Consider the following 22,838-nt stretch of genomic DNA (forward strand, 5'->3'; position numbering starts at 1 on the left):
GTGTTTACAAGGGTTAGGAGTGCGTACTCCATGACATTGCCTACACATGAAGTTAGCGAGATGGGCCGGAGACTGGCGATGCTAGAGGGCTTACCGGGCAATGGGATGAGAATTACTTAGGCGGTTTTCCATGTCGGAGGAATGAATCCTTGGCGCCAGCAGTTATTGATGTATTCGGTGAGTTCTTGCACCGAGTAGTCATCTAGATTTTTTCGTGTTTTATTCATAACACCATCTGGGCCCGCCACCGAACGGCTGTTGAGCTTGTGCTGGACAGCATGAATCTCTCCCACGCTGAAATCTTCATCAAGGGCAGGGTTGGAGGTCCGTGTGTACGGCCCGTGAGGTTGAGTGGGCCCAGATGGGATGTACTATTTACATAAGGTATTCCTAACGTGGTCCTGACCATGCGTCTTACTTTCTGTGAATAAAAGCTTGGTGAGGCGACCTTGTTGATATGAGCGGGTGGTGGGGCTATTAAGCAAATGTTTGAGGATTTTCCACGAGCGGGCGTGGTGGAGTTGCCCGTCTTGTGAGCTAGAGCTCTGTCCATTGCTGGTGACTTAGGACGTGGCAGTGTGCTTCAATTTACTTGTTGAGAAGTGTGACCTTCCGTGTGAGTCTTATATTGAGCTGTTGTCCCTTCCATCTAGAGAGGATGGTTGTTTTGGCCTTGATAAGGTGGGCGAGACTACTGTCCGTTAGTTCAGTCGGGGCATCTGTTGTGATAGTGTGGGGGGCCGATTTAGTATCAGACTGTAAATCGCATGACCATGATTCTATGTCGGTAATGGGAGTGTCCGTTGTTGCTGTTACACGGTGTTTACGGAACACATTCCAGTCCGTCCATGTCTCTTGTTCTTCTCGTAACGGCCGTTAGGTGTGGGAAAGTAATTTCGATGATAGAATGATCACTCCCGAGTTCGTGTTGGATGTCGCGCCAATGGGCGTTGTTTGCATTTCGGGTGAAAGTGAGGTCTGGTATCATGTCTTGTTCAGTGGAAGTGCCGAGGCTGGGTCACAAATGAGTGTAAGCCCGAGATCATGGGTGTCTTGCCATAAGTTACGACCTGCAGGAGAGCTGTGTCTGTAACCCCATCCTGGGTGCAGGAGATTGAAGCCGCCTCCGATAATAAGGGGGCTGCTGACTGCGATGTTCAGGGCGTTTTTGAAGAGGGTTAGAAATGGGTATGGCGTTGAGATGGAGTATTGTAGATATGCAGGATAAAGAATCCTTCCTTTCTTTTTGTTTGCGGGATAAGCTCAATAAAGAGGTGTTCGATGCGCCGATCGTGTTCGATTGCGGTAATTCTTTTTCGAACGAGTGTGAAAACTCCGTGTGGAGCGTTGTTCGGGGTGAAAGGTTGATATCCGGGAAGGTTGGCCGGAGTGTCATGCGTTTCCTCGAGTAAGACTACGTCGGGTTTACATGAAGTATTACGGAGGTGTTGACGAAGAACGGGTTGTTCGTGGAGGTAGCCTCGGCAGTTCCACCGCCAGAACAAGGTGTCAGTGTTGGTGTGGGCCATGATGAAGGATAAGGGATGCCACAGGTGTCAGGGTGGCGGTGACAGTTCCTGTTGTGTCCATGGCTACGGCTTGAGAGGTGGAAGCGGTTTGTGTCAAAAGGATTTGAATGTTAGCCCTGAGCTCCTTCTTGGAGGGCTTGCTTTTTTGTGGCTGGTCTTGCGAGTTATTCGGGTTGGCTGTTTCTAGCGGGCTCTGGCATGTTGGGTGTGGGTTGAGTTTTGGGTTGTTTGAGGCTGTGAACCTCCTGCGTAGTCTTTTAGATTAAGTCACGCATAACTGCATTTTCTTTCTTCAAATGTTCGATATCTGTGTTGTCTGTGTTGGATTTAGGCAGTGGGGCGGAGGGGGATTTTGCGTGACCCTCTCGCAAGACGTCCGTCAGGGCCTTTGCGAAGCTGACCTTTTCTGAGGTATATCTGGCTCCAGGAGTCGACGTGGATCTTGTGCTGGAACTGCCCACCCTCGGTCTGGAGAGGGACCGGGACCGGTCCTTGTTCTCCATGGACGGGAAATCTTCTGATTGATGAGCTGATTGCTGTGCTGCTCGGCGTTCTCCGAGGCGTCTTCGTATAGGGTATGGCGTTTTGTATCTGGCCGTACAAGCTTTGTCCGCTGTGGGTTGGGATCCACCACACAACGTGCACTTGGGTGTGCACTGATGATTTTGATCTGGGTTGCGAGCTCCGCAGCCCCGGCAGGTCTTGTTATTAGGGAATGGGCAAACACACATGCGGTGCCCGAGACGGCCGCAGTGGTAAGAGATATCGATCTGCTTGCGGTACAGGGAGCATGGGATTAGTGTTGCGGCATACCGAACCATGTATGGTACGTCAGGTTCGTCGAAGGCAATGACGATGGTCGTGGTGGAACGGATTTGCTTAGCTCCTGTGGCTAGAGGATTACAATAATTTATAATAATGTTAGTGTCCACTTGTCCAGCGCTATCGGTGACAGGGATAGCTCTAATGACTCCTTGGGTAGTATTATCTCGCCCGTCTTCGTACGCGCTGACCTCGTACGTCACCCCATTCAATCGGATGGACTTGATTCTTACGTACTGCTCGGCATTTTGCGGGCTGGGCGTGCTGGTCACCATGATGTTTTGCTGGTTGTTCGAGCAGATTGTGTCGTTTTGACTTTCTTCTGATCTAAGTTGCGTTGCTAAAACAATAGTTGCACTCACGGTAGGGCTGGCGACCACGGAAATATTGATTGCTCCTTTTGGTCTGACGATGATCTAGATTTCATTTGCTGGTAGTGGGAGCATGCACGCGGCCTTGAGAACCTGAGTCCTAACTTGCTGCCTAACCCCAGTCCTAACTACAGCGAGAGCGAAAGTCTTGCATCTTGGTTCTTGTTCTTGGGATAATTTTCGCCACATTTCTCGTCGGGGCGATGGGCGGTACACCGACAGGAATGGGCGGTACACAAGCCCATCTCGGCGGTGAACTTTTCTGGGGAAATATCTTTGCCACATACGTGGACTTCCATGCTTCGCGGATTCGGCCAGAGGCTTGTGCGTCGTAGCGGAGCTCGCGCAGGCACGCGCGGGAATGCGCCAGGTAGCCTGGTAGGCCTAGCACCTGGGAACCCGAGCATCTGGCGCACCCGCACAGTCTTAGTGTGGCGACAGCGTTGTCGTAATGCAAAAGTGGTCGCAGTCCCAGAAAAATATGGCTCACCTGATAACTTGGTAGCCAACAGTCCTGGTGGTCTCGCGGTTCGAATGCTTGGAAATTCGGGCTGGTATTCAAAGAAAATAGCGGCGAAAACATTTCAAGAAGAGAGAGCTGATGTGAGCAGGTCCTTATCCCACGGTGATCGCAGCGCCTCCCGTCTTAATTATAAAGTAACTTTTTTCTTCGTGGCATCATATAAAATTCATTGCAAATTTGACTTTCGCTCAATAAATTCAAGTTGGGGCTTGTTTTCTATTTAAAGGCAGTCTTCCCTTATCGATATTTTTTTCCCTAATCGCCTAGTCACGCTTCAATCGCTGTTCCCATAACAGCCCTTGCTGGTGTCAATGACAATTGGTTGTGGGCCGTTTTTCGACGAAAGTTTCGCGAGCACTTCGAATGAGCCTTGCTGAGAGTTGAAGCTTTCAACAGATTAGATTTTTTTGTTGTAAATAATACGTTTTGTTTTTGGCTCCTAAGTGTTTCGCTGTGACCGGCAACAGCAAAACGAAAAAGAAAACAAGAATAGCCTCAAAGAACGATCGCGGCCAAGTTATGAGAGCACCTGGCTGCCGTGCTCGACATCAGAGGTTGGATTCCCACATCGGTCACACATAATTTTACTTTTCTTAAAGACCGGCGCAACCGGAAACCGCATAGCCACCGCAAAGTGCCGACAATGACCCAAACACTGGTTCGCACTATTATGAGATGCGTTTGACCCGTAGATCACATTTTAGGCGATCGACTACCGAGCTCGCCGCATTCTCTGTGCTCCAGTCTTACTTGCCGTTCTGCGTACTGTCAAGCACTATTTTTCATGGCTTAATGATCTGCCATGTGTCAGTAGGTTCGATTTCCACTTCGCGTCATTTTCAATAGTTTTAACACATTATTGAGTAAATCATTTTGATTGTACGGTTTAGGTGGAACAACATTGCCAATGTGCGTTAAGTGTAAAATATAGTGTCTACTAAAAGAATTGTTTATCTTTTATTAATTTGACGAATAAATGGGCGCTTCGTGTGAATTTTCGCCGTCCGCTTCGAAGTGAGGTTCCGTATGACAATATATAGATACTTCTATAAATGACGGTATGACGAGAGTTGGATGGACGCATTGGAATGGCGACGATACAAAAACCACGACGGCATCATGACAACGCTATGACAATGGTGTGAGGACAATGCGATGACGAGTGCATGAAGGCGATGGCGCGACGAAGGCACGACGACAGTTGGGCATCGAAGCTGGAGTCACGGCTTCAGAAGGACCACGATGGCATCACGATGACTGTAGGGCAACGGATGCAATACGGGAGCGTATGACTACGAAACTATGACGACGACCCGATGACAACGATGTTATGGGAACGGCATGAGGACAATGTGGTGAATGCATGGCGACCAAGGAACGGATGGACCACGGCATGACGAGAGTTGGATGCCGAAGTTGGGGTGAAGATGTTAGAGGGACCATGATGGCTTCACTAAGAAGGTACGGCAACGGAGGCACGACGACGACGCAATGACGACGACGATATGTCGAGCGCCCAATGACGACGATGGCATAACGAGGGCATCAGGACAACGGGATGAATATGAATGTATGTTGGCGATGACGTGACACATACTGTATCAAGGTGTTGTATGACGGTGATTGCTGACCAAGACGAAACTTTAAAAATCGGATGACAAATGAGGCAAGACGATGCAACGACCGCCAAGGCATCATGACCACTTATCTAGTGGGCCAAGGTATAAGACAACGTAGACTGTTAGGTTGGCGTAGAAAATGTGACCCCGAGGGCATGACGACAGTCAGGTGAAGCTGGAATGAGGACGATTGAAGGATCAAGAAGGCATGACGACAATGAGCGCGTACCTAGTGGTAGACAACTTGTGTCACTGGGTCGGCGTAAGTAGATAGATAGATAGATAGATAGATAGATAGATAGATAGATAGATAGATAGATAGATAGATAGATAGATAGATAGATAGATAGATAGATAGATAGATAGATAGATAGATAGATAGATACGCGCGTCGACAGTCTGACGCGAGACAGAATGGTATTGCGCTTTGCGATGAAGTGTTAAGACAAAACTATTCGGAGCATACAGCAGAGGAAAATTTGCGAATCAATATCTTCCAGAAACAAAAACTATATTCAGAATGAGATATTGACGGAAATCTAACCACGGAAAGCAGGCCTTTCTAATGCGCTTTTTGTTTTATTACTGCGACGAGTACCACCGTGCAAAATATTGGAAAACAGTGGGCCAAACTAAAATTTTTGTATGCTGCGCAGGTTATTCTCGAAAATTCACACCTAAATGTTTTAGTGTAAGACAGAGTTGTGGGCAATTCGAAAAAAGATCACAGCAAACAAATAAATGGTAGTTTTGGAAGGAAAACTTGTCGATCTGGTGGAGGTTTGTCAAGATTCGAGACTTTTAAGGGTATTTTTTCCCTAAGTGGCCAATTAGTACTTCAACGAATATAAGATGAATACCTTTATGTTGTGTAGACGAAGTTGAGGATGGTTACGAGCTGAAAATATTTCGATACTGTTTTACCGCGACAGCGTTAAGGAGCTCGTGTCGCAGGAAAGCCGATGTCGTCGGCGTCTGCGGCGTTGGCCTTGAGCGATAAATTCCAGAAGGCACTTCATAAATAAAAACATCTTGCAAGATGGGCTGGTGGGAATCGAACCAGGGTCTCCGGAGTGTGAAACGGAGACGCTACCACCCAGCCACGAGTTCGTCCCTGCAAAGCAGGACAAAATCACCTCTAGTGAATGCGGTGTAGCCTTAGAAACGTGCCTTAGAAAGTTATACAGCGGTGTATACCGGTAATTATGACCATGTAACTTACAGAAGTCGTAGTTTCACGAGTAGCGAAGTACGTTTCCGCTAAATTTCTTCTGCGCTGTGCGCACACGCAGAGCCATCTTGCGGCAAACATAGAAGACCCCCTCCTCGCAATGTACGGCGCTGCCCCGACACGTGGCGCGCCACTCGCCCCATGACCGCGTCCGCCTTCATGGCGCGTCGGGGCCCGGCTATCTCTGCCGATCGCGACGTTTCGGTGGCGTAGCGCGTTTGAGTAGGCGGTGTGAACGGGATGCGATAACGCTATCGCGTTCCACTCTTGAAGGCGAAGCTTAAGCGTCCTCCAATTTTGTTTTTCGCCACCATGCTTTGCCTGTTTCAGAAAAATATCAAAGCACGTCACGACGGAAGAAAATTTTAGAGCGCAGCTTTTAGGCACCCGTTTCTGCGGCGAGCGTTGGTGTCAGCGTAACCGAGCGAACCATCGCAGCGGAGGAAAGAGCGACCGTAGAGCGCAGCGCGGGGCGAAAAATGTAGTGAGAGGGACGAGAGTGCGAAGTAGAAAGCGGAGGAGGGCACAGCGGAAGCATGAGGAGGAAAGCGGGTGAGGTTAGCGCGAAAGCGAGAGAAGAAAAGCGTATTGTCGTAAAAGAGGTGCACAGCGGTGACGACGGCTGCGAGCTGGCGCCAGAGTAGTGCGCGTCTTCGACGTCTGTCGGCGAAGGCTGCTGCAAATCCCGCCCACCGGTCACTCAAGCGCTGCTTCAGTGATGAGCGAGGCAGTCACGCCACACTACACTCCGTTTGCAACATGCCGCAAGACATGGATTGACCGCGAAAGCCAATATAACGTTAAATGAAAGCACGTATAGAGCTGAGCTCAAATTTCGCATTAGGGAGTGTCGCGTTCACCGGGGAATTCATTTACAGCGAAGCTCTTTTTAGCTAGGATCCCGGGACTTTTCTGCGTCCGTCACGTCGACAAAAAACCCAGTGCGCCGATTCCAGCTGCTGTAGAGGGCGAGGAGGAATGGGTAATGACCCTGTAAAGCAGATGCGTGAAGCGAACATGCAGCAAAGCTTTCATTTCAGTAGGAAACGAAAACAGTCGTCAAACCGCATGATTTGTTAAGAGGCGTGCGTCCTTCCGCGTTGAGCAACGTGCGCTCCCGCCAAACCTTCGCCGGTGATCGTTGTCGAATACTTTATTGTATACCGCAAACCGGAAACAACGCAGTGGTTCAACCGCTTGCTGGAAGACCTTGGCCTCGGTTACTTCAACGATCCCATTCTACTATCGTACACGCGTCATGCATCCATTTACCTGTGGAAAAAAACATTCCTCGCATAAGAAGGGAAATCATATTTGCGTATCATAGGGACCACAAAGTGGTTTTTGCAGTAATTTTAAACTAATAAATAAATTAGAGATCTTATAAACTGCATAGAAACGTGTGTTTGTGTCATATGTCACTATGAAGAGCAATTTGCGTAATGGCCGAAGATCGTGGGAGGATTGTTATTTTTTTTTCACGTTGCCCTATATTAGGCGCAACATATCTACAGATTCGCTGTACAGCCACCTTCATAGGAGTGGATTGGCGGAGGTTTTTCTTCCGTGTGATAAAATTTGAGAAACCGGTTTTAGGACTAGTGGAATTGGCCGAATTTTCCGAGCAATACCTGAGATATTCTAAAGACATGTCTGGGACACTTAACCTAGAATCACTCCACTCTCTAGAAACAAACATAGTGTGTGTAATGTGCCAAAATCGTGATCTCCTAATGAGGCACTCAGTATAGGCGGAAAACGGAAGAATTTGGACCAGCGGGGTCACATTAACGAACAAACAATGCAGATACACGGACGCTTCGCATTTCACCCCCAATAAAATTCGGCAGCCGTGGCCCAGATTGAACCCGCGACCGCGAGCTCAGCAGCCTAATGCCGCAGCCACTGGACTAACGCGGGGGCAAGAGGCATTTGAAATCGGCCTTTGCATTCGAATAGAGCGAGGCTACACGAATAACGAGGCTAAACATTTCGCCGCCGCGCAGTGTGTTCGCCGAACACACTCGAGGACGAGTGCACTGTGCTGTAATTGTCTTTAAGCGTTCGCGTGCAGAAGCCTGCGAATGACACTAGCGGCTAAGCGCGCTCGCTCAAAGTGCACTCAAGCTTGCCCATATGACCCGCGTGACAAGGGCATGAGTGATTGGAGGCGTGCTTGAAGCTGTTGTTTAAATTACATAGATTTGCCCAGTTTATTCCTACGTGTCTGGCGCCAAGGAAACAGGCGAGCGAAAATGTGCCCTCACGCAGCCGTCCTTCGCAATTGGACACACGCGGTGATCCAACTGGTTGGCGTTCCTTCCATCGATGTATACATGCGATTTGGCGCAATGGTAGTACCAGGTTGTAGTTTCGAAGGAAATCTTGTGGTCTAATGAATAGAGCATTAGGCTGGTTTACTTGGGGGACAGTGGTTCGATCCCACAATGGGCAAATAGTTTAAATATTATTTTAAGGATTGAACTATTCGCAAGTCAGCTGGAACATCCAGTAGCCACAGTGAGGAATCACAGAGTTGGTTTGGAAAGAAAGCTTCTGTTTAGAAATATCCGGACGGTCTCTGCTAGATATTATTCTCTTCGTCCAATTGTTTTTTCATTTCGCGGTTAGTCGCGCTTCCATTGTAGCCTGTTCCTTGACGCGTCAGTAAATTATTTTTCCACGGCCTTTAACGTTTCGTGACCTTTACAAAAAATCGCCAATACGAGAAAGGCGATAAATTTGTCGGTAGCAACATTCACGCAGCTAGGCGGGTAGATAATTTCCACGCCGTTACATCTATAGTTCGCGAGCGGCGCCGTGAACAGTCAGGAACTGGCCGTAGCATTATCAGTGTGATAGTAGTCTTGGCAACAGCTGAGATTATATAGCGCACTGGCAACGCTTCCATGTTTCCGCAGAATTGTTGGCACGGCGTTTCGCAGTCGACGTGTGCACCGTTCGTCATGACTTCTCAAGGCAAGCTGTACACGCTGTGCGGTTTTACCGAGGAACTGGACTGGAGACCTTTGCATTTCCTCGAGCCTGTTCCTGCTCGCAGAATATGTGGCGCGTGTGGTGTGCTGCCCAGAAAGACCGTTTTTCTGCCCTGTCGAGACGTGCTGTGCATAAGCTGCTACGAACAGTGCGTACTCGACGACGGACACGCCTGTCTACTCGACGGTGACCAATTTCTTCCAGAGGACGCTGAGTGGAGAGAATTTTCTTTGGAGAACCTGCTGAGGCGCAAGGTAAGAGAGGACGAGCAAACATGTTCGTGTGTCAGTGTTATCCAGATTATTTTAGCAAAATTAATGGAATATATTTGCAAAGTGGTCATGCGTTTTTAGAAATCATGGTCATTTGCTGTTAGAGCGGAGGAATCACGTGTAAGCTAGATTAAAGGAAATATGGAAATATTACATAGGCGGGGAAACCGTGAAGAGAAGCAAAATATTTTGACGCTATTGTTTGTATGTATCTTATGCTACTTTTAAATCGCTATAATTTTTGAAAGTACGTCTCGCTTACTACTGACTTAAAGCTGTGGGAACTCGTGCGCGATCAGGTATGTTGAGCGTAGCCAGCAGCGAGTGTGCGGCAGCGCTATTGATTTATGAACTGCCCTTCTATTCGGGTATGCTTACTCGCATCCGCTAGTGCGACATAGAGTGCATTACTTTCGTTTTCATCGCGCATTTTAACGCAGGCGTGTCGAAGTTTTCCTGTATTCTTTTCCGTCTGTTGTTCTCCGACCTTTTTTCTACAACTGATCTTACACTGCGAAGGACGCTAGGTTGCGTGACTTAATCATCAATAGACATACTGATTTGTTAAATTGCACTGAAATATTTGCTGTACTTTTCTAATAAACCACATGCAAGTACAGTGTTTAACGTTTCAAGTGTGATGCCAGGAACGTGTGGCTGTCGGCTTGTCTGGGATTGCTCCATCTGCGTTGGACTCGCAACGCTTTGCAAATGAGTATCGCGGAGAATAACTCTTCCATCGTATACTTAATCGTCAGCCGAAGCTGTGATAACGAAGCCCTCAATGGCATGCGTGTGAGTGTACAAGTTTACCGCGGAATGCGAGTGTTTTTAATGTTCGTCCAAGTTAGCGGCGCGGCAACTCACCGCAACCTGTTTGCGGAGAATCGGCCGGCTACACTCGCCAATCGGGAAATCTCCGTGCCGCACAGGGGATGGTTCGTGGACCCACTTCTGTGATTTGCCGAAGTCACACAGGGATGTGGCCAATTAGTAGCAGAGGTGTGGTCGCAATGGCTACGCTCTGGCGTTGCCGGCAGCGGCACCACCACTGCTCACCCGCCGTGGCTGCTTAGTGGCTTTGCTGCAGTGGCGGCGGCCTTTCAAGGGGAGCGAGTGCACGTAAAAAAAAACCCAAGGTGTTCTAATTGGCTCATAATTGGCTCGTAGTTCTGGCACGTAAAATCCATAATTTAATTTTAATTTTTAAGTTTTAATGATATTTTGGTGTTAGCCTGGCTGTTCGCCTGACATGCTTAGGTACTGGGTGATGGTCATGATATGTACAACAATAAAAACTTAACAGCACAACATTCACACACACACACAAATACATATATTTACATATACATATACAAGGCACGTGGGCTGCAAGAGCGTCAGCAGCACTTCCGCAGCGCGTAGCGTACAGATGGTGCTTTCCCATGGAGCAATAATGTGCCGTAGTGCCAAGCTAGAGTCCCGTCGAAGGAGAAATGTCGCCTTCAAGTATTCTCTGTGACGCTAGCGCCAGCTGTCGCACAGAACATGCCGCAGGTCTTCAGGGATGTTACATTGAGATCATATTAGTGAGTCCGTGAGTTCAATCTTACACCTGAAGTAGGTTGTGTAGGCCACATTGTTTCTTATGCCGTAAAGGCGTGCTTGATCTTATCTATTAAGACCTCGCGGCATGTAAAATTCACAAAATGGATCTATTTTCTATTGGAGTCCGTACTGGTCGCTTGCATCTGTCCAGAGGGATCGCTGGAGACGCCAAGCGCGCGCAGATACCAGTGTCGCCTCGTCTTTTCTCGAGGAAGGCATCTGGACCATTTCTTTCAAAGTTTCCTGTACACCTTTGGCAACATGGCCAGCTTGGACGCTACCTTGTATTCCGCAGTCGGCTGGTAACCACGGCAGTACAACTATGTGATGCAGTTAGCATGCTTTATTGCGTAGGCGTCTTATGTGCATTACGCGTTGTTCCTGCATGCGTGGCGACTTCAGGGACCGCAGGTCCGCTCTTGAGTCGGTGAGGGTTGCCGTAGACTTAATCTGTCTGCTCTGTGACGCAAATAACAGCGTCCCGCAGCGCGGCTGGTTCAGTGGCTGCAGCTGAAGGGCAGTGACTGATAGTTCCAGATGTAGTAACACTCGGGACGGAATCCGCGCACCAATGTCAGATGATGTAGGCACAACGGAGCCATTAGTGTAAATATGACGGTGAGCCCTGCAGCTCGTGTTACCATGCTCTAGAGCAAATATATCAGCGCTGGAGCAGGAGCATTTATCTCGCTCTTGAACCCAAGCACGAAAGTGACAAAGGACCACGGATGAATTTTACACGGTGGTTCTGTCGGCATAGAAGGGCTTTGCTAATTCAGCGGGATCAAGCTCCGCACGACAGGGCCGCTGTCTGAAGCAAGCGGATAACCGGGTACTGTGGCAGCAAAGCGCATGTGTACTCTAAGAAACTCCTGCTGCAGAAGCACCGGAACCGATAGGCGTCTGCTTTTTACAAGGGTTCTTACACTTGATGTGTTTTTCGGCAGGCGAAGGCACACTCTGACTTTTTTGCTTCCACACCAGTGAACGCCTTTAAGTCGGTTTGGGAAATGCCCTGTACCACAGGAAGGCTGCATCGTAGGAAACCTTCACAGAGACCCATATATATGCGTGGCAGAGAATTTACAGAGCTGCCCCCAGCGTTGCGTGATAGGATACGGAATGTGCTCGCGTGTCACCCAATTTTTGCTCTCAGCATTCGAATATGCGGTGTGCACGTCAATAGTCTGTCGATTGTCACGCTCAGAAACTTCACACGTACCGCATGGGACAACAAGAGACATCATGCCTAGTGAAAGCAACGGCGGCACACTTTTCTGGTGACATCGCTAGGCGTTGCGCGAATAGAAATCTTTTAATGGAATTGATAGCTTTCTGGAAACTTGTTCGTAGGACGCACCTGTGGCGACCAGAGCGCCCCATATGCAGTTGTTATCTGCACATAAAGAGATTTCAACCGCCGTGAGAATGCACTTCTCAACTCCAATTAAACAGACATTAGATAACATCGGGATTAAAACACCGCGCTGGGAAACTCCTCGATGCAGCGCGTGCGAAGCTGTGACACAAGAGGATATCGACGCGGATAAGCGCAGACTTTCAACTAAATCTTTTGTTTTTTAGTCAGAGGCATTATTATAAGGAGTTCACCGCTCATGTGCAATGAAGCAACAACCTAAAAGAAAGCCATTGAAATCAGATGAACATATATGTTTGTTGCTTCATTGCGAATGTGTAGTAGACTCCTTATATTTACGCCTCTGACCAAAATAAAATTCTTTTGAACGTTTGGGCTTGTCCATGTCGGTATACTGTCGTCGCCAGTATTTTTTTTAACAGAACACACCCTGCACTGATTAAGATGGTCAAAGCGGCGACGTGTATAAGGGATGCACTGAAGCAACCATGCGAGCACGAGATAGAGCAACGTTTTTTGTTTTCAAATTTGACAGCATGGTTACCGGGAGCGGCTTTTCCCCGTTGTGTCATCACTTCAGTATTTGAAACCATCTAGCAAAAAGGAAGAGGCATAGGTTGCGGACCGTCACGCGAAGAAAAACACAAGAGACCAGTGCAGTGATGTTATCGCACAACTTGAGGAAAATGTTCAGCCGGCATAATGAGAATTTACTTTTCAGCGCCGCTTGCAAGCTGTGTACCACGTGCAATCGAATGAAATAATGCGATCGGCCCTAGTGCACCACCAATTGTAAAACAAGGTTTACAGACCGTACGCGCATTGTCATTTCCCAGATACCACATAGCTGTGCTTAGGTATATGTAGGACAAACGGAACAGTGTTTCAATGATCGAGTATGCCAGTACTGCAATAACGTGACAATGGGCATGAAAGGTATTTCGAGAGGCCATTAGAATAAATGCACATGCACTGCCGTGCTATAGAAGACGACGTTTCTAGGGAAACTCAAAGCTAAAGAGACAAATAATACAGGCATTATTTATAATAGAAACGTTGACTTTAGCTGCGTAAATATGATGTCTTTGGAGGAATCTGAAAAATAGACTTTCTGCATCATGGAGAATGACTGCCATGTAGATGCCTTTGTATAAGCAGGTAAATACAGGGATGGATATATAAAGGCTATAGTTCTTCAAATAACAATTCGATTGGCATCCCGCTTCTGTTCTGGGGTATTTGTCTATCTGTACGTCCTTGCGTCAGTAGCGCTGTTCGAGTATAATTCTCTGAATTAAAATATTTATTCCGTGCACCCTGGTAGCTTCGTAGTCTACACATCGCTCTACATAAGCGTTTTCCGCAAAAAAAAGGATTTCTTCTCAAGAAGCTTCTCACCCTAGCCGAGTTCGAAGAGCGCATACGCAACAATACGGAACCGCTCCTCGTCGTTAAGCGGCTCAGACGCCTGAGGATTTCAGTGGCCTACCAGAACAAAAACGCATTGCTGAACGTGATTGCAACGGCACCCAATCGGAGCAAACAATTTACCTCAACGTACTAAGATATTTCACCTTCAAGAACCACTCACCTTCGCAATGCAAATACCACCAGTTCGCACACATGGTACAAGTGGTGCCGGCGTTTCGCTCCTGAAAATTCACACGATTAGTGAAAATCCTTCTTTAAGCCAAGCAGCAATAGTTCGTGTAATGTTGCATTCAAATGAGGTGATCGCTGCCGCATTTCTTCTTTCTTCTGAATAGCTTCTGTCTGCAGTGTGGTTAACATATTAAAAGAACATTACTTAGTGCCCGTGTGACAGGAAGTTCGAAGGCATGAAAAAACATAGAATATGTTAAAATGAAAAATAATACGAAGATCCTATGGAAAATTGCTTAAATGCTTCTTTTTTTCATTTCAGATCAAATGTTGGAATGAAGAACGCGGCTGCGACGTGGTTTTGCCTGCATCAGAGTTGAACAAGCACTTTTGCAATGACTGTGAGCACCACGCTACGTCCTGCCCTAAATGTTCAAAGCTCGTATTGCGTAGTAATGTGTCCGCGCATTTAAATAGCAAATGCCGAGACTATGCAGTGTCTCTGACGTCCGGTGCTGTAGAAAAGTCACACATTGACGAAAAAGCAATGATGATGGCTCTGAATGCGAGCTTAGACGTGCGAGGAGTTGAAATTAAAGACAGGCTAGACGAAGTTATTAGTGATCATATTGTCCAAAATGACCGGCTAAATGAGATTTCACATTGCATGAACACGGTCAAAGAAGCACTGCTACAAAGGCCAAGCGGAAATAGTACCTTGGATCACCCTACTTCACAATGTTCAGTTACGCTATCTTCAGTTAGAGAAGTCGAGAAAAGATTAACTGACCACAGCGAAGAGACACGTGTGCTTGCAGGAACCATAACGGATTCAATAAAAGAGCTGAAGGAAGTGTTGCAGGACACCGCAAGGACAGTCTCCATAAATAGCGTAGGAAGTGTTGCTGGTATTGGTGGAGCGAACGACCCTGAGAAGAAAGGACAGAGCACATTGAATAAAGAACTGGCCTTACGCACAATAAACATTAATCGATATGAGTTCATGGCTAAGGGATACGAAGCAATGAAAAACAGCGCAAATGCTGAAGGCTTTCATTGTTGCTCGGAAGAAAAAATATACCTATCTGGCTATCACGTGTCGCCAGGAGTGTACTTCAGAAAAGAGGGAGATCACGTGTTATTGCGTCCTCGTATTCAGCTGCACAACGGTGTGATCGACGAATTTCTTCAGTGGCCTTTCAGTCAGAACATTCGGGTGACCGTCAAACATCCATCCCAAAGCAAACAGTGCCAGAAGCTGTGGGACAATAAAGTTGAACTTCAGTTCTTTGGAAGACCCGGAGAAACAGCCAACTGGTACTGTTTCGCCAAACTGGTTTCATTTAGCCTCAATGATCTTGAACGTGAAGGGTACGTCATGGAGGACAAGCTTCACATAGTGTACGAGTTTCTTCCGAAGCCCGTAGCAGAATAAATGAGGGGAATTTCGCGCATTTCATTAAATACACATGCCGTCTTATTTCCTGGAAACAAATTTCTCTCTTCCAGATGCCTTCGTTGAAAGCAAAATAAAGCTTCGTTCTTTTTTCAATAATTTTTCAATGTCTGCTTATCTACGCGACATCGCTTTTGTCTTAGTTTGTAAAATAGCATTTCGGCTGTGTAATGTTTCTTTCAGAACAGTTTCTGTGTAGGTGACTCGCAGACACAGAGAATTCAAAAATTTTCATCGTGGTGGATATTTGCTGATTATAATATATATATATATATATATATATATATATATATATATACATATATATATAATCTTAGCCAATCCGCAAGAACGTTAGAGACGATGCCTTCAATGCTAAAACAAAAAGCTTGAATTTCTGGCGAAACAATCCGTGCATGTTAATTCAATTCCTATCGCATAGACTTGTTTAACTTACAGGTACTTCGTTTAATTTTCAAATATTAAATTACGGCAGACATACAAAGGGGAACCATCTTGAAACCATAGTCATTGTGTTAGCTGCGTGATTATTTGAAAATATTACGTTTGGCTAATAGCACAATTCTACCCCCGAACTAAATTACTCGACGTTACGGACATGATGTCTACGTGCGATCAGATGCGTATTTGATTACCGTTTCACTAATTACGTATCTCGCTAGTTTATGTACAGCACATCCAACAATTTGCGAATTATAGCTATTTATAATTATACCTATTATAACGGTCCCATCCACGAATTCTGTCGATGGCACCGGTTTTGCCATATGTGCCATCAACTTCGAGACAAAATTTGGCTTTTAAAAGGGTGTTTAGAAGGCATAGTTGGTGCATATATCACATGATTTAGGATCGCAAAACATGACGCGTCACGAAAGAAAGCGTCAACAGCGGACAAGGGCTACTGTCAACTTTTTTTTTACTCCGTAGCGTCGTCATGAAATGTACAATCACGATCAAAAGTACGCGGCCCACGCCGCTGGACGGAGGAGGGGCTGCAGGGCCACACCACGGCGCTGCTGCCGCATCGAGCTAACGCCCTTATATCGGGCGGCAGCTGTGACACTACATCGAATAACGAGAAACTTCGCCCTCACTCTCCTACGGCCGCTTGACCCGCTTGATAAATTTCAAGTGCGGCGTTCACCTGTTACGCAGCTGACTTTCAGTTGTAAAAGGGCTCGTCTGCGCCCTTGATTTCCTCCCTGCACTGGCGCATATGAGTAGCCAGCAAAGAGCCACCACTTTGTTGGTGTCAACACCCGTCCTGTCTAATGTTCCGTTTTCGTTTAGCGCGAAATGAAATGCAATGCGAGCCTCGTTACTAGGCTCACATTGCAGAAAACGTCCGAACCTGCTAGCCGTGTCCGAAAGCATCCCGCCGCCGCCGTGCGGAACTACGGCCGCACGGCACACCGGAACGCCTATGTTAGAAACACGCGCTTCTTTGACATGCCGGAAACACGCATGCCTCCCAAGACATTGGATTAAGGGTCTGTTGAGTTAAATGTGTATTGCGTTGGATTGAGGGTGCATTTGATTGGATTGAAGTGGATTAAGTCGGATTACGGTGAATTGTCGTGCATTAACGGTATATTTCATAGATTGCAGTATATTAAGAGAGAATTAGGTAGGATTGGGGCGAATCAAGGTGGTTGACGTTGGATTAAGGCTGGATAATTTTACACCAAGGGCGGACCATTCTGGATTACGTTGGATTAAGAGTAGATTGCATTGAACTGAGGGCGAATTCCTTTGCAATAAGGTGCATTCTGATAGGTTGCGGCGTATTAAGAGTGAATTAGGTTTTAATACGGTGGATTGAGGTGTATTAGGCTTGATTACGAGCTATTGCACTGTTGCCATCACATATCGAGACACAGCGTAGGTGTCCTCTTGAGAAAAGTTAGATCTTGAATTTTCTGGGAAAAGAACTGTACTACCAACTAGCCCGGCACTGAAAGCCGGTACTAGCCCGGCACTGAAGTCTGAAAAAATGTAAGGACGATCAATCAGATCGATGCGGAGAAGATGCGATAACATGCTGTCTTCCTTCACTCGTTCACGTATGCGAATCTTCATTTGATAATCTTCCACACACATACCTCATTAAATTCTGATTCCTCATTACTTCCAGCAATCCTCAGTGTCGCGCAGATAATTCGTCAGGAGGCTATCTCGCCTATAGACTTGGTGTTTGAGAAATTCGTGGTTTCCTCTAGCGGTTGCTTGTTGGGCGCTCCCAATTTCGTCCTCTTGGGTTGCTTGTTAACTCCTGGTGCAGTAACTATGGAAATCGTTTAATAATGATAAGTCACGCAGTGTGCTTACATTACTATCGGGGCTCTAGTTCAGTGATTCAGCCTAACGTCGCAGCTCTGGCAGCTTCTCTGGCAAGCAGGAAACCCGCCCGTCCAGCGTTGCATATGGTACCATCAAGTGTAACCGTGGATACTGGCCTCCTGCCAGGTTTTCGGGGTATTTTTCCATCTCAAATATGGCACTGTCCTCTGATTGGTGCGGTCCGATGAAGGTCAAGGTCACGTCACGTTAATAACATCACGTTGTCAACCAATAGTAATTTCAAATCCGGCGCCGTCCTCTGATTGGTCAGTCAGGTGACGTGACCTTGATGACATCATCACCCTCGACCAGTGGCAATATAAAACTTAGCGTGGCCTGCTGAGTTGTCGGTTGAGGGTCACGTGACCTTCATGACGTCACCACTCATACAATGCGAAAATTAAAATATGGTGTCATCGTCTGATTGGTCCATTGGGTGTCGCGTAAATGAAGAAGTCATCGCCCTATTGACCAATTGTAATTTCAAATTCGGCGCTGTCCTCTGGGGGTGATGTGACAGAATAATCGTCGCCCTCTCGATAAAGAGCACTTTCAAATTTCGTGCCGTCCCATCATTGGACCATTACGGATCACATCACTAACATGGCGTCATCACCATCTCGGTAATTGCAATTTGAAATTTGGCGCCATCCTGTGATTGGACATTGTGTACGTGACTAATAAGGCGTCAGCACCCTCTCGACAAATGGCGATTTCAAATTCAGCCCTCCTCTCATTAGTTCTTCAGGGGACGCGTGACCTTGATGACGTGGTCACCCTCTCGACCAATCAATGAATTTTCGTGACCACTGTTTCGGTTCAACAGGAAATTCAAAGTGATGCCGGGTTTCGATGCTAATTGGGCCTATAAGGTTTTCGCATAACTATTCACTCAGGAATGAGTAGTTAACACTAGTTAACTGCAGTAACATACGAGATGTAGTATTTGAAGTCAACCTAAATACAATAACAACAGGGGCTTTGTCTGCAACACAATGTATCAATTAATACACTATCGGAAACGAAAAAGCACCCGCAGCGCTTTCTCGAATTAACAGACCAGTGACTTGACGGGACAATAGCACAAACTAAACAGGACGCAAGCGCTAATACTATGCTACTTACAGACACATAGCTATCCCAACACCAGCACATTACACATCATCTACGCAGACGTCTAGGACGACGCGTGCCTCTCGCGCGGCGACATGGCGACACTCGCACACCTGCGCTGGGAGTGTAGAAACGCTCCGCGCGACTCGACACAGTGAGCAAAATTGATCCTAGGTTGGAGTAAATGACGTGCTCAAGCGCATTGCTCGATGAGAGGTTAATATATACTCTGGTTAGGAGGGGCGAAAATTGGGCTCCCCTGCTGAACGGAGGTTTCGGATGGACTTATGGGCACGTTGCAAGTGCTAGGCGGCGCCCTGTCTTTCCGACCCCTAGCGCCATCTGACGAATAGTTGCGCGAATGTGGTAGGATTACTCACGGTGTCAGCAGCCCGCACTGCGTGTTTGGCGGAGGCGCGAAATAGCGTGCCGATATTAATTTTAACCGGGTTTAGGGAATTGCAAGATCTTCATAGCTTTTTTCGTGAAAAGAATTTAGACAAGGGATGTCGTCTATGTGAAGTGGGGCACGTCTGTGACGTGAAGGAAGTGTTGAACTCGCACTGATCGGATGTGACTGCTAGGTGTATTCCGCAAACGAAAAATAATGCACCAGCGAGATGCGTGAAGCTCAGCGTAAGTTACTTCGTTATCTACGTTGTGGACGCATGCAATTATAGGCGACATTGATTCTTGAAGATCGGCGACAGCAGACAAATCGTAGCGGGGAGCTGCGATTGCCGTGCTGGCATCGCAGGGAAGTGCGAGGACGCCGCGGTAGTTTCCCTGTACATACAAGTCGGCAAATACGAATCCAAAACATCTCATCCAAGAACGTGGGGCGTACGAACGACTCGTAAGACCTACCAGAGGTATTCTAACGTTGCTGTCCCCAAACACGAGAAAAGGGGATGAACTTAACAGTTGTGTTATTCTACGCTGGGAAAAAATTTTCGCCCAAGTTACTGGAAGAGCGATACTGTTATGTTGCGATTTTTCAGTGTGTGCAAAGGAGGTTACAATAAACCACGTTGTCAAACATTTTAGTGGTCTCATCTGCCCCTTCGTTGATATGCTGGGTGCAGAAGGGTGTATGCCAGCTCAGCCGGCTGCAACCCCTCCTCGAATCTCTCAGCAAGCCCTAGCGCTGTTTGAATGGGAGAGGATTGGGAAAGAGTTCCACAGCTTTACTGCGGTACAGTGTGGGAACAAACTACTTTGTTTGCTGCATATCCTGGTACGCACTGCAGGCACATGGCGTAGCAAAGGGGGGGGGGGGGGGCTCCGGGTGCAAGGGGCCGGTGGGGGGGGGGGGAGGGTGTCATATACGTCTGGAGACACACGGAACTTGTTGATATCCTCGCCTTCCACGAATAAACCCGGGAAAGGGGACAGAAGGCCTATGGGCCCCAGGTGCCAGACGACCTAGCAACGCCACTGACTGCAGGTGTCCCGTTGCTGCCATCATTGCTGTAAAAGCAAAGAATTCAGCCTTATAACGCACTTGGCATAACGCCGGAACATAAAACAGCTCATGCCGTCGGACGAGCGCTATCCAGTGTTGACGCCGTTCTGCTTCATACGGTCGGCTTGGAAACCTGTAAAACTTTGTTCCTCGTGAGTTGGTGGATGTGCTGTTTCAGCCCACTACTCAACAGCTCGGGTTGCACTTCGGCATTGCTCAAGGAAAGCAACAGCTACGCGCGAAACAGTGCACGAACAGGCTTTCCAAACGCAAGCGGGCCGGTCGTATCCTACCGGTTCCGCGCTCGCCGCCGCGAGGGGCGCTCTAGTAGGCGCGGGAACTGCGTTCGCAACCGATATGTTTACATCCATCGGGGAGTTTTCAGGGAACGATGGGAGTATATGTTTACATCCATCAATGAGCTTATGCAGGGTAATTAGGGGGGAGCACATGTTTACATCAATGGAGGAGCTTTTGCAGAGAACTATGGGAGTATATGTTAGCATACAATTAAAAGCTCTTGCAGGAAACTATGGGAATATATGTTTACATCCTTCAAGGAGCTTCTGCAAGAAGTTATGGGAATACTTTTTTTACTTTTGAGGGATGTTTTGCAGGGTATCATAGGAGTATTTCTTTACACATTGTTCGCGGTTTTACCGGGACAATAGGGAGTATCTGTTCACGTGACTCTGTTTGTATGCCGATTTCAGAATTTTCCATATTGATTTTCCGCACTGGGAATACACAGTATATTGGTTTCCAAGCTAGAAGATGCAAACTAAATAGGCGAAGTAGAGCTTTGTAGAAAATAAATTTATTGCATAAGCACAAATGCAACAAATAAATGGACGGCACAAGCACTGGATTTTTATTCTTTCTTGTGCATGTGTTACTTGCACAAGCCACAAAGTACGAATTGAAAGCAGCTGATCTAACTGCAGGTTTAAGCCAAGACCTTATGAAATACCCCCAAAATACATGGAAACCTGCCCCAAATGCGTAAACAAGGTGCAATACAGTCACTGTGGAAGTAAAAATAATAGCAGAGCATTCTGTGACAAACCTAGATTTTGTGGTACTACGAAAGGCAAAGCACAGAGAAAACAAGACATAATTTCTCATTCATACTGATATGGGCAAGAGTTCAAGCAGCAAAACTGGGGAAGATGCCAAAACACTTATTGCACTTCAAAACTAAGTGATTAGGAAAACGAAAGTTCTGGTAGGCAATAACAGTGTCCTTTTTACAGTAACAAGCTGGCAGAGAGGACTATATAAAGGAGAATTCAGCTTTGCTTTTTCCCCATACCACCGATAGGCAAACATGGTGGAGTCATCAGGGACAGTAAGGTGCTTTTGAATTGGTACCCCGTGTTGCGAATGGGTCGCAAGCCCCAAGGGTAGCGTTGGCCTGGCGGCCTGGGGCACAGCTGGAAGCATCCGAAGGTCCTGGCAAAGGATGAGTGGACTGCTAACAGAACAACTTGTTTATTCTAGCATCGCAAAAGAGCGGCCGGTCAGGTCGAGCGAAGTGGAGAAACGGGAGACCACGTTACTCGACTGAATAAATCGAAGCTTCTCTCTTGGCGTCCGGGGGCAGCTGCTTTTATACTCTCGGAGTCGAGGGCAAGAAGGAACGGCTCACAAGAGGCGCACGTGACGGCGGCGCACGGACACGTTGTGACAAGAAGTGACGTATCCGCCGGGCCGGCGCCGGTCAGACCTCCTCGCTTCACAGTTGGGGAGCGCCTCTCCCCGGCTGCCGCGCTTTGACAAGCGTGGGCACCAACATACACAAACACACACACACGAAGACGCGTGGCATTGAAACATGCCTGGACGGGCTTGGCAGGAGGTGTTGGGACAGCGCTGAACTGGCCAAAATGTCCGCCGCTGTGAACGAAGCCCCGGCGTCCGTTGCATCCGCGCCGGCTATACCGCACGTTGGAGGCGAAACGTAACAGACCGCACCGCCGGGAAAAGGAGATCCCGATGGTCAGGGGACTGCATCCGCTGTCCGGAGGGATGTCGCTCGATGATGCTCATAACCGAAGTCGGTCGTCCATCGGCGTTTCTTGAGCGCAGTGCACCGAGAAAGCCTCGTTCTCACGTTCAGGTTCACACAGGACACTGCAAAGTGACTTCGGGAGAGTTGCCTTTTTTTTCTCGTTCCCAGCAAGCGTTAGAACTACGCCGAAACTCAACCGCTCAGTCAGCAAGCACGACACAACCCTCACTAAGCCATGCCAGGCTCTTTCCCCTTTTATACTACTGCCTAGTTCCTTACAGTGGTCTAGCAGCAGCCAGAACGCGTCCACAAATTGGAAAATTGCACTAGAAAGCACGTCATGACTTTGAAACACTAAACAAAAGCAAAAAGCTAAAATTCCTGCCTCAGGAAGAAAAAAATCAGTAACAAACAACTTTGAGGCTGATTCCTGCGTTAGGGGCCTCGACTTAAGCCATCGGCGTTACTGTTGAGACTCCCCTTTTTGTAACGCACCTCAAAGGAATATTGTTGCAAAGC

At 47.5% G+C, this 22,838-nt stretch overlaps 1 protein-coding gene across 1 annotated transcript; it reads left to right on the forward strand.

Moving 5' to 3' along the window:
* Positions 1–8,988: 8,988 nt before the first annotated feature.
* On the forward strand, positions 8,989–15,486 carry LOC142563072 (uncharacterized). The gene is made up of 2 exons (XM_075673586.1): positions 8,989–9,346; positions 14,254–15,486. The coding sequence occupies exons 1-2, from the start codon at positions 9,005–9,007 to the stop codon at positions 15,364–15,366; spliced, it is 1,455 nt and encodes a 484-aa protein (XP_075529701.1). The 5' UTR covers positions 8,989–9,004; the 3' UTR covers positions 15,367–15,486.
* Positions 15,487–22,838: the final 7,352 nt, after the last annotated feature.

This window comes from Dermacentor variabilis, chromosome 11, assembly GCF_050947875.1.
Source record: "Dermacentor variabilis isolate Ectoservices chromosome 11, ASM5094787v1, whole genome shotgun sequence".
Lineage (NCBI taxonomy): Eukaryota > Metazoa > Arthropoda > Arachnida > Ixodida > Ixodidae > Dermacentor > Dermacentor variabilis.